The sequence below is a fragment of the Annulohypoxylon truncatum genome (assembly GCF_022578515.1).
Source record: "Annulohypoxylon truncatum strain CBS 140777 unplaced genomic scaffold F4807scaffold_14, whole genome shotgun sequence".
Classification (NCBI taxonomy): domain Eukaryota; kingdom Fungi; phylum Ascomycota; class Sordariomycetes; order Xylariales; family Hypoxylaceae; genus Annulohypoxylon; species Annulohypoxylon truncatum.
Genome location: NW_025953800.1, coordinates 600,602 through 612,718, shown reverse-complemented (window position 1 = coordinate 612,718; position 12,117 = coordinate 600,602). Strand labels below are relative to the sequence as shown.

Here is a 12,117-nt window from a genome sequence, read left to right as displayed (position 1 = left end):
AATCTCGAGTGGATAGGGTTTAGAGAAATGATTGATGGGTCATATTCGAAATTTCCCATAAATTGAAGATAGAATAGTCGATAGAGAAGTTCGACGCTGTTATAATTGAAGATCTCGGTTCTAGAGCATGAGCCGGACGTAAGTCTCTGTTCAACGGCGCAAAAATCGAATGCATAAACGCAGCAGCGCAGTAAGACATCAGAAGCGTATAGTATGAAGGAAACTAATGTGACCAATCCTAGCATGGGACTTTCTAACAGGGAATAATTGCTGGAATGAAGCCATTTTAGCAACCCCGCCGCTTGCGAAAGGGTTGGTAGCGTATGGGCACGACAGCCGGATGGGTCATGAAAGAAAACGGAGAAAATGGAGGAAAAAAGGAAGAAAATAAAAGGAACCCTAGGATTTCGAACGTGGCGCGTAGATCCACCGAGCTACTGAACCAATTGCCCAATAAGAGGGCGTCAATTTCGTGTAAGTGGACCTAGTCGTGACTTCTCCTGCCGCTTTCGTCAACCCGACAACTCAGCAGTAGCAACCGGCGCCGGGGCCAGGGAAGCTCCCGCATCTTACATAAGCGAAATCCGGATCAGAACCGAGACATATGGCCGTCGAGAATTTGCGAATGCAGGTAGCCCGATATGATTATTCGAAAAGTTTTATTCTTTTTATATAAATATAGGAGTATTTCTGTATCGAAAGTATACATTTATTTAAGCTGCTACTGTTCCAATTCCATTGTTTTCACTTTCTTGCTGAGATGCAAGGAACGCTTTGCCCGCAATCCTCTGCTGAAGTCGTTGGGAATGTCCGCGCCGGTCAGACTGTACGTAATTGTCGACATCTTCTGGAGTTGGCCATCTCCAGCTACCCGCAATACTCTCGACGTCTCCTATATGGGATATAATATCCATTTCTTCATCGTGGCTGAGACGTGAGCCGGCAAATGCCTGAAAGGCGCAGAGAGTCCTCACTACCAATGCCTGGCCACGGGTACCTACTCGTTCAGCCTCCTCATCGATATACGTCTTATTCCTAAGCATCCATCTTAGCAATTCTTTCATTGCTTCGGTGTCGTCGAGGAAGGCTAAAGTGCGCATATACGTATGTAAGTGCACGGGCTCTATGTTATGCATAAATCTGGGCACTTCGAGATCCTCACATTCTGAGCTTATCGTATCGACAGGTTTTCTAAGCTGGGCAAATATCGTCTTGAGAGTTTGCGAGATTGTTTCAAGTAGTGAAACTGGGGAAACCTCCTTTTTGCCGACGTCTAATGATGCTTCCCGAGACCCAAGTTGAGAGGCTGCAGCCTTTTGAGCAGCACGACAGAGATATAGGAACATATCCGGGTTTATCACCGTTCTGTCTTGCGCCAGTTGGATTACATCCATAGATATAGATAGAGCTTGGACATCATTATCAGCTTGAGTGCCATTCATGACACAAAGATGCGGCCGGGCTAGTGCCCTGAGGATGATAGACCAAGGCGATCCGAAACTAGATCCCTCAGTAGTCTCCACTCTTAGTCGCAAGCTACACAGATTGATAGCGTGGCGGATGAGATAAAGCTCATTTAAGGGTACTTGTTCTTTGTTTCGGCAATGGGGTTGCAACTTGCAGAGAAGTTGGATATAGCTCCGGAAAACCAAGAGAGGGATCTTCCGAAGGACTTCGTAATGAGCTCTTTTGAAGAGGGCTAATGCACTAATGCTAACCGGATCGAGCCCGCTGTCATGAAGATAGCGAGTTGCCTCCCCGAGAGAGCCAGCATTGGTCAATAGCGTGTGAAGGCACTGACCCTCCGGCTTTACACCGTGGTTGACCATCCGATCGTAGAGCTCACTAACTGAGGGGGGCGACAGCCTAGCCAACTCATATTCGGTATAATTAGCGTCATAGATAGGGAACGCTTCTCGAGCATCACCAGGTAACACAGTTGATTCTCGGTGAATAAGAGGAGCATGCAATTTGATGAACATCTCTGCATAAACTTGGGCGTTTGGAGATTCGCTCGTCTGGGAATTAAACTCGTTAAAAACTTTCCATGCTTCTTGACTATTACGAGTTGCTCGTATCGTGGCGGCCCAACGAGTTAAGAAATTTTGGGCTTCGTCATCACCTTTTTGTTCTTTGGGCGGGAGACCGCGGGTTTGTACAGTGGGGGAACCAGCACCCATACCACCAAGAGCATCTAGAGCTTTATCGTAGTCATCGTCAGGATATCCAGCTTCCCTCATAAGAATTCCGGCCCTCACGCTGCGCGAGTAGTCATCGTCAGCCGTCCTTTTCGCATCAAGGCCGTCAAAATCCTGTCGGTATGGGGGCCAGGATTTCGTATATCTTAAAGCTACCGCTTTCTCCGTCTTTGACTTTTTTAACCCGATCATGACTTCTCGAATAGCGCGGTAGCTGGCTTTGTTAATTATAAGAGGCTTCTCCAGATTGTCCGACATCGCAAGTAAGAATTTTTGCGCTCTCCAATTGTATTCCATATTGGTAACTGGTTGGATGACTGCTGGCTTTTTGAATAGCTGTATTGCTGTATTGAAAATTCTACACTTCTCGTGGAAATTATTGGCGTCCACATTCGATGGCATCCTTTGAATGTACTTGGCCGTAAGTCGGGCTAGTGTGACAATTGACCTCGGCCATAATCGTTGAACATGTTTGACAAGACGGCGAAGGAATAAGAGAAACTGAGTCACTGTCATGACCATTTTAGGATTTCGGAGATCCAGCGTGTGATTTGGTAATTGGATGTTGATATGAAAGTGGCGTCTGGACGCATATACCATGAGAGATAACAAGGTCTCAGCCTTGTGGATTCTGGCGTCGCTGCGCGACAGGATCGAGACTAGGAATATAGGTGTTGGTCTTTTGGTCGAAGCCAATCGTTGAACTTGATCGTCTCCATCTTCCCCAGATAATATCCAAATCCATTGATCTATATCTTCCTTAGACCATCCCTTAGTTTTTAGGATGTGAAAACGATCGGCCCAATCAGAAGGACTGATAGAGTTAATAAACAGACTGACACGAGAATCATTATGAGTATCCTCTCTAGCCATCCACGTCTGAAGCATCACTAGTGGGAGCCGATCAGCGCGCAGCTTGGCGGCGAGTTCGAAGGCTTTCCCATATAGTTTCTCCTGCCTATCGGTTCTGGTTCGGAGACGCAGGGCCACTATGCGACTAGGCGACAGTCGAAGTTTAGGGTAGCGTTGCCGCCTTGAACTAGTCAGTCGCGAGAGCGTTTGATTCCAGTCTGGTTTGGAAACCCATATTGAGCTTTGTTTAGTAGCTGACTTTGCCGAAGCTACTACATGTGAGACAGTCATGCTGCTATGAGGGAGATTGGGGAGAATCGATGTTGTAGCCCATTAGCTCAGGAGCTTCCGCTCTTAAATTGCACCTATGTGTGCATAATAGCGAAAGGTCTGGCATATCTCATCAAGCATATAGAGAGTCGTGTCATTGGCGTGGTAAGACCAACATTATATCAAAAGATGGTGATGGTGATAGAGAAGTTGAAAGTTAAAAGTTGAAGCCAAAATTCATAACGCACGGTGGGCCTGAACGTCAGTATGGATACTAGACACCCAATTATTCATTATTTCCTTATCTTATCACTGGGCATCATGCAGGGTATCCTATCGATATGAAGCTACGTACCCCACCACCACAGCCAATTAGTTACTTGACTTCAAACTCCAAGTTCTGATTTTATCGCAAACTTTCCCTCTCCCACACAGGAACAAGTCAAAATACGTTTGCGATCAGCAAATCGCATTCAGATGGCTCAACTAACATCATCATGCGCCCCTCATTACATAAAGTAGCAGCTCCCGCGCTTAGAGGATTGCATACCATAGTTTCCGTGCCCGCTCCAAGACCGCAGCGATGTTTTCACCAGACCACTTTCGCCTCTCTCCCACGCAAGCGCTACTTCTTCACCTCCAGCAGATTGTTGTCGGATACTGACAAGAATGATGAATTGATCCTTTCAAAGGATGCCGTCGATCAGTCGGACGCTCAGCAGCAGAATAAGACTTCGCCCTCCCCTAAGCGCAAAACCGCTCGAGCTTCCGCCGCCAAGACTTTGCGCCTGGGGCTCACTACGAAACAAACCAGAGGTACTAAAGATGCGAGGGAAGATCATACAAGAGATCATACTGGACCAGAGACAGATTATCGTAGAACTATCAATTCTATATGCGTTGCTCAGTCTTTCGATATGGATGCCGTACAGGATATACTACGCTTCCACGCATTTGAGCTAGATCCCGATGGTACCGAATTCGACCCCTCAGGTGTTGTACATGCGAGGGGCATCAATAATGGAGATATTTTCGTCTTCCCCTCCGGAACCATTGTAGCATGGTCAGTGCCAGCCGACGCCTTTAAGACCCTTGCCACCAAGCAGCTCATTCGAGCGGCCGAGCTTCCTCATCTTAACCGTGTCGAGATGGAAGAGCTTGAGTTCATACCAGACGAGACACGTGACACCAGTTATATGAAGGGAGAGGTCGTCGTCTTAGGCACGCGAGCGCAAGAATTAGAAAATGACAGACTAGACACGACTCTCGCAAAGATTGCCTTCTCCAGCGGGTTGGCCAGAAGTCCAAAACTAGCAGTGTTGGAAAACCAGGCCATTGAGCACTTCGAATACTCTAAGAACAGCTTAAATTTCATCGAGGGTGGTTTAGAGCATAAACTAAGACGGCGCGCCGTGTTGAAGATGACCGGTCAACTCTTGAGCCTGAGGTCGCAGCTGAATCATTATTCGGATATCACGGACCAGCTACCGGATATGTTCTGGGACTCGGAGTCGAACCTAGAGAATTACTACAATCAGATTAGTACCGTTCTAGATATCCGGCAGCGCATTGGTATTCTGAACAAGAAGATCGACTACGGTTTTGAGAACGTAAGCGTTTTGAGAGAGATGGTCAGCGAAAAAGTTGGACATCGGTTGGAGTGGATCATCATATTCCTTATTACCATCGAAGTCGGGTTTGAATTACGAAGGGTGTATCGTGAGGATATAGTTGAGTCAAAATCGGATCAGATAGTGAAAGTCTAGTCAAGAAGCAGCAGCTACAAAAACACTACTCCTTCACGTACCTTATATATGATACCCCTTTTTCATACAATATGATTTCGTTAACTTTTACTACCCACATAATACGGTCCTTAACAGGATAGGACCCTATCATATAGGGAATTACCCACGCGAACCCCAAGAGAACCAAAGACATCAAAAAGGGGAGCCAAGGACTCTAGAAGTAGGTAGAAAGAGAAATCTCATCAGGTTCGGCAACGTACCCTAAGTTGTTCATCGGTAGGTAATATGTTACTAATCAAAACAATACTATATGGCAATAATTTAAGAAAAAGGAACTTGCGATGAGGTAAGTGCCAATCTTAGAGCAGTTGAGGATATATCTACCCTTAATGTCAATGGCGTAATCAATATACTCGGAAGCGAAATTGCGCTTTGAAGGGCTCAGAGAGAATGGAAGACAATAGGAAACATAAATCTTACTGTCGTAGTCTATGGCAGTTTCCAGCTGCCACACAGAATTCGAAGCCTTGGAGGACAGCTCCTAACCTAACGCGCTACATAAACCAGGCAATCCGATATACCTTCATTTAGATTCTAGCTCCTTAGATAGTTCTTAACGATAAGCAAGTCACTAGGCAAATTCTATTCGGGTTCAATATATAGATTATAAATTGCACCACGGGTCTAGTAGTGACGTGCGAAGACGCACAGTTACGATGATTAATACCAAGACGACATTCAACTAAGAGGGGAAGCTTGCATGTCTTGTGCGTTTCGTCAACGTGAGTCTAGAAGCGTCGGGTCATCTTCGAGTAATGATATATCAGTCTGAGGCCATCACAAATACCTCCATGCAAAATACAAGGTTTGCGGCTCTCATCCATGAATGCGCGGGCATTATCTGTGTAGGTAAACCGTGAAAGCGCTGTATTTATAAGATTTTATACATTAATAGCTTAGAGTAATTGTTCTGTCTTGTAAAAAGGCCCTCCCCACTGCTGGGTTGGATCTTGCATTGATGGTCTCATTCTGTTCTCTAATTAATAACAACCCAAACGCGCCTTTATCCTATCCTTAGCCCAATCTATCTATTTACAAAAAACAATCGCTAACCATAACGCAAGCGTTTCCCAATAGACCTCCCGCGGGTCTCGAACACGGCCATGAGCTCGTTCTCTCCCATCCGGAAGAGGCTAGGCCAGGACGCGGGCGCGGCGTGGACCAGCGTCGGCTGGCTCCAGAATATCCTGCCCCTGTTCAGGCCCGTCGCGAAGACGACCTTGATCGCCGCCTTGCCGGGCCACGTCGGGTCCGTCTCCGTCTCCTCGTCCGTCATGAACACGACCGCGAGCCCCGTCTTCCCGTACCGCTCGATCTGCGGCGCGCCGGCGTTGCGGCCGTGGCGCGGCTGGTACACGACGCCGCGCGACCCCCACGTCAGGCCCTGGTCGTACGAGACCGCGTACTCGACGCTGTAGAAGGTCCCGCGCCGCGTCGTCTCGAACACGACGACCTGCGCCTCGCCGAAGAACCGGTCGCCCTCCGCCGTCAGCCCCGACACGTCGCGCACGCTGACGATGCTCTGCATGCCGTCGCGCAGGTTCACGTGCGGGGAGTGGCACCGCAGACACCGCGGCTGCGACCACGTCCTGCCCCCGTCGCGCGAGTCCACGCGGAACGTCTCCTGGTTATTGAACGCGAGCTCGCGCGAGTACGTCAGCTGCACCTCCCTGCCGTCCGGCCCGCCCAGCCGCATGAACGGCTCCCAAAGCCCCAACCCGTTGCTCGAGTTCGCGCTGTGCTCCGCCGCCTGCGAGGAGTACTTCCAGGAGCGGCCGCCGTCCTCGCTGCGGCACACGGTGATGCGGAAGTGCGTGGGCCGGTTGCCCTGCGCCGGGTCGCGGTCGTGGTTGCGGAATGCGGCCAGGACTACGGGGCCGTCTCGCGGGTTGGGGGTGGCGGGAGAGGGCGAGGGCGGCACCTCAATCATGAAGGCGTTGTCGATGTCGGCGGCGCCGCGGGCGATCTCGCCGTGCGGCGCAAACGTGTTTCCGCCGTCGATGCTGCGCGACACCTGCAGCACGTGTTCGCGGCCGCCGGGGCCGTGGAATCCGGTGGTGACGCAGAGCAGGCCGCCGTCGGCTAGCCTGGCCAGGCGCGGGTAGGTGCCGGGGATGGGATGCAGAGAAGTTTCGTTGACATCGACCTGCCAGCGGGCGGGAGACACGATGACATCCTGCTGAGCCATGGGATCGCCGTTCAGCAGGGCCCCCAGGTGACCGATGTGGCCTAGTATTTTCTGGGTGAGCCTCCCGGCCATTTAGATTCTGGCGGGAATCGATGGGGGAGAAGTCGAGGTTGGCTTGGAGGACACATCTAATTAGTACCTACTGGTTTTTTATGTTGGTTTTTCTTGACCAAGTGTCGTCGGCGAATTTATGTTTCGGAGTACTTCAGTACAAGCAACCTGCTCCACATATTAGTAGGCCGTAGTATGGAATGTAGGGAATGTTGGATATCATCCATATGTACTTGCTTAAGGTGTCTGTGTGTCCCCTTTTTTCCGGGCGTTTATGGTTTATGAGGTTGGGTGATCGTCGTTGCAGGAAACCCTCAAGATCGGAAGGATCTTCTTTTTATTGAACATTTATCGCATGAGATGTTGTTCGTAATATTTCATAATAACGACTTTCATAACGTTTCGAGCCAGGGAGTTTAAAATGTTAAAAACGGGTGAATGGCCCTGGCCCCTGATACTGACGGTTTGGCGAATATCTAACGTCACAAGCGCCTCCCTATAAGAGTACAATTAATGATATGCATCTAATTGTCGGAAATCTCCTCTCAAATGCCGTTAACCGAATCGGAATCATTCCCTGTTTCAAATTCTTCGTCATCGCCCTTGTCCTCTTCTTCCTCAACTCAACAATTACAATTAAAAATTCCAATTATTCCGATTATTCCAATTCCTCACTCACATAATCTATGAAAACATGCAATATAAATTTATATGATATATCTATTCACTGTTATACCGTGTTTTGCACGTTATGCACATTATGACAAACGCCTCGATCAGCATCCAGCGACAATCTAAATCTCGAAGAAGTGGACCGAACCACTCGAATTTGTGTATCCGTTCAACAAGAAATTTGCAAAAGTCGCGCTCAGGACGCTCGGGATGATGACATGTGTCAACGTTGAGTTGTCAGGCATCTACATCGGTATTACTGCTAAACACTTGCAGCTGTAGCGGCGCCTCCTCGGCAGTGACACTTTGACGCCCTCAGCAGGTGGACTTCGTCCTTGGCGATCGTGACAAATATGCGCGCATGGAACTTCTAGTGCCACTATCGACTGCAGGAGCCGCGGATTATTATGTCATCCCAGGTTAAAAAAATGGATTTAGAAAAGGGAAGTCGTTCATCTTTGCCTTTTCGAAGCCGCGAGCGCTTCTAAAGGCGCATACCGTATCTTAACGCTATCGTAGCGACCAGAGCGACTCAACATCGGCTGAAACTCAGCCGCTGGGGAACGACCCTGAGATCACACCCCGTCCCTGATCGGCCCGCCCTGGATGGTACTTATCCGTGAAGACAAGCTTTTCAAAGTGACCATAATATATTTCCTGCCTTCGATCATTGCCCAATTAAGGGCTGATGGACAAACGGAACCATGACGCCTGATTAGATAACTCGGAGGCTTCCGGCGCTGTCGGATACTGGGGGATGCTCTTGCCAGGCGTGCGAAGCGATGCCTCCAAGAAACCGCAACTAAGAGCAGCAAAAGGCAGACGCCTACTCCCACAGGCAGTTCAAAGTTGTAAGTTTAGTAAGTACGAGATTGTTATTAAGGTTATCGATCTTAACGCCACGAGGCACTCACCAACTTAAGGAAAGTAGTAGTGCAATGAAGGCGTATAATTCTATCTATTTTAGTTTTTTTTCATTATGGAACTCTCTCTACTTAAGAGGCGACTCATTTCCCAAATGCCAAGTATTGCTTTCTGTGCAATATACGTCGGTTGAGTTTCTGTCTCACGAGAGTTCATGAAGAATTGCATTATTTGTGTATCCTGTATCCTTTGGATATCATATAAAGCACGAATCTCTAATCCCGTACCTTTCTACCAGTCTTACAACGCACGCTAAATACACTCGCCAAGTTCCAAACACAGATCTCAGCGTACTATCTCCTACCATGTCTCTTAGGCTCAAGGCGGATTCTTTCCGCATGAAGATAAAGAACGTAAGGCACAAGCTCTCTTCCAGTCCCAGCGAAGCCAAGTCTATTGGAATCCAACCCAATGGGGTCCAAACCAACGAAATCCCATCCCAGCGCTTTTCTTTCCAAACGCCGTGCAGTTCACCCAGCGCGGGCTTGGGTAACCTCCATATCAACAGCGCGGAGAAACAAGATCATCGTCCTTCCCTTCGCGGAGGCAAGGTCAAGGAATCTGGGTCTGGCACGGCTTATTACCCAAACCAGGGCTTCAAGAGAAAGGACAGAGAAGACAGCCCAGCCCACTCGGGTGCTAGAAATACTCGTCCCACGAGCGACATTTCTAATGACCGTGCCAAGAAGATCCCTAAGATCACCCCTTGGCAAGAAACCCTCTTAAAAGATTCCAATTGTGAGCTCCTTGAAGAGGATAATGAACAAGCTGTCCGCTTGAACAAAGAGATGCTTGAAAACTTAGAGAGCCTATGGTCCGCGAAGAACGATGATCTGTATGAACCTGAAGACGAGCGACCAGATCAACCAAGAACCTGGTCCGGTATTAAATCCACGTTTGCGGATCGTGACTCCGATAGCGACTTAAGCTACTACACAGACAAGAATCCTATCGAGGACCACAAATTCAAGGAATGGTCAGATTATGACCTCGACCTTCAACGTAAGGTCATCGAAAAGTACAACAAAGGAGACAGACTCTGGACCAAGAGAGGACTTCGTATTCTCGAGGACGAGATTAAAGGGGGAAACTCTTCCATCGGTATACCTGCGTATGCTGGAGACGGTGAATTCGTCGCGAAAGAGGATGAGTATGCTGCCCCTCCAACCCACTCTTCAGTCAAGATAGACTAATGTACATAAGCAGCTTATCAGATCACAAGATCGTAGCGGAATTCCATGGCTACCAGGCCCTAGCATGCCCACCTGCCACCCGACCCGACAACATGCCGTACAGGTCCATGTCACTCAAAACCATCAAGTACGACCATGAGGATAATATGGCCGAAAGTGACCGTTATGTCTGGCGCAATTGCTACAAAAGGGTATGGAGGAGTAACCCGATAGCCTTCCAACTGTACTCGATGTTCATGCGGCTGCCTCTACCGCCCATCGACAAGATTATATGCTTCGACTTCGGCCCCATCGCCCTCAGATGTGACGAGCCAGGGTGTATGACGTCGAGGGGCATCTACCGCCACCTGGCAGCTCTGACGTTATTGGAGTGCCTGCGCAAGCGCTTCGGTAACTCCGTACGTCTGCTCGCGCAAGACCCCAAGTACCATCCAGACTGCGTCCGGATGCTGCCCGAGAACGGGTTCGAGATCGTGGGTATGCACGGCGCCGCCGGCCTCGCCGAGATCGATGACCGCACCTTGGTCTTCGCCCCCAACCCGTCATTCTGTCTGAAGGAGATCGTGGCCGATATCGCGCAGCCCGCGGCCATGTTCTGGAACACGGTGCTGACGCCTGAGGAGGCGGATCTCAAAACTAGGTCCAAGACCGCGGAATGTCTGAACGATAACATATTATCTTGTTACTTCCAGTACGTCTATTTTCTCTTTCATCCCGTATTCCAATTTTCTGGGTACACTTGGTCCAATTTTTGTATTCCCTACCTTATATCCCCGGTAGACAAACCCGACTTCCCCCAAACCATCCCTAAACCACGAAATCTGACGCCGATGTCAACGCTAACCTGTCAAACAGCACACCCCTAGCAGACCCCGACTCGCCGCGCGTGCGAGAACTCGTTCGAAATTACGACAAGCACCTGTTCCCGCTGAACAACCTCTTCGGCGATTGCGCACTGTACACGCGCTCCAGCGCTAGCGTCCCAAGGCCCGAGGAGAGCAAAGAGCCACTGTCTAAAGTGCCCGCGTCTAAGCTGCCCGCGTCGAAGAAGCCGTCGACTTCCGCTACTGCCGTTGTCGATTTCGGTGCTCCCGTCGATGCCAAGAAGCTGAACAAGTCCTGGAGATTCTAGGAGGACGAGGGCGAGGAGGTCGTGCTGCCTAAACACAACGGCATCGGCATATTTCAGCCGCCTCCGGAGTGGGGACGGACGCCGGTGAGCAGGGAAGAGAAAGAAGAAAAGAAAGTGAAAGTGGAAGTGAAAGAGGAAAGGGAAGCGGAGGAGGGTTTGGAGAATTGTTATCGTGGGATGGGGTATAGCTTCTAGTCTAGTCTCCGCCCTTTAAGAGGGCGTTGAGTTCGGATTGGGGAGTTTGGCGTTAGAATGCATGGGCTACGTTAGCCATCGAGGCTTACATCAATTAGTTGGTCTAGGCGTATAAATACCTAGGCGTAAGGATTCGGCTTTGCAGTCGTTAAAGCCTGTTGTCCGTAGACTGGAGGAGTTGGTCAATTAGAGAATAAACGAAGATCCCACTCCCACCCTCCTATGAAATTTAGCAAATGAATCGAAGCACTAGAATTGTACTCTGGATGAGATACCTAAGTCTACTGAATTCCCCGTTTTGGAGTTGGCTCAAGTTGTTGATTTAGGTTGAATAATACGGACGTATATCTCAGATCATACATTCATGTAACGTACGTACCTCTGCCTACATTACCTACATAGATATAGGTAAGTGCTACATTTGTTGCCCCCTATCCGTTAATCCGAATTCCCCGTCTCCTGTATGCTACCCAGTCTATATATCCTTTATGAGAAAATAACTCCAAATCAATAGAGCAAGATTAGAACAACGAAACCTGCGAATCGGAATTGAATAGTATGCTCAGTTTCCAATTGGATATAATCATATTCCGTACATAGGTAGGTACATGGCGTTATTTATGTCGTACCTTGG

General features: G+C 49.0%; 4 protein-coding genes across 4 annotated transcripts; 2 read left to right on the top strand and 2 right to left on the bottom strand.

The window, feature by feature from the left end:
• Nucleotides 1-540: 540 nt before the first annotated feature.
• On the bottom strand, nucleotides 541-3,561 carry F4807DRAFT_73525 (uncharacterized protein). Its single transcript, XM_048003415.1, has one exon. It carries the CDS (start codon nucleotides 3,339-3,341, stop codon nucleotides 714-716), a length of 2,628 nt encoding a protein of 875 aa, XP_047854748.1. The 5' UTR covers nucleotides 3,342-3,561; the 3' UTR covers nucleotides 541-713.
• A 168-nt stretch (nucleotides 3,562-3,729) lies between these two features.
• On the top strand, nucleotides 3,730-5,423 carry F4807DRAFT_424327 (uncharacterized protein). Its single transcript, XM_047997867.1, has one exon. The coding sequence runs from the start codon at nucleotides 3,818-3,820 to the stop codon at nucleotides 5,084-5,086; it is 1,269 nt and encodes a 422-aa protein (XP_047854747.1). The 5' UTR covers nucleotides 3,730-3,817; the 3' UTR covers nucleotides 5,087-5,423.
• A 557-nt stretch (nucleotides 5,424-5,980) lies between these two features.
• Nucleotides 5,981-7,812, bottom strand: F4807DRAFT_424325 (glycoside hydrolase family 93 protein). The gene has a single exon (XM_047997866.1). The coding sequence runs from the start codon at nucleotides 7,386-7,388 to the stop codon at nucleotides 6,177-6,179; it is 1,212 nt and encodes a 403-aa protein (XP_047854746.1). The 5' UTR covers nucleotides 7,389-7,812; the 3' UTR covers nucleotides 5,981-6,176.
• A 1,303-nt stretch (nucleotides 7,813-9,115) lies between these two features.
• Nucleotides 9,116-11,743, top strand: F4807DRAFT_73492 (uncharacterized protein). The gene is made up of 2 exons (XM_048003414.1): nucleotides 9,116-10,113; nucleotides 10,170-11,743. Exons 1-2 carry the CDS (start codon nucleotides 9,269-9,271, stop codon nucleotides 11,020-11,022), a joined length of 1,698 nt encoding a protein of 565 aa, XP_047854745.1. The 5' UTR covers nucleotides 9,116-9,268; the 3' UTR covers nucleotides 11,023-11,743.
• Nucleotides 11,744-12,117: the final 374 nt, after the last annotated feature.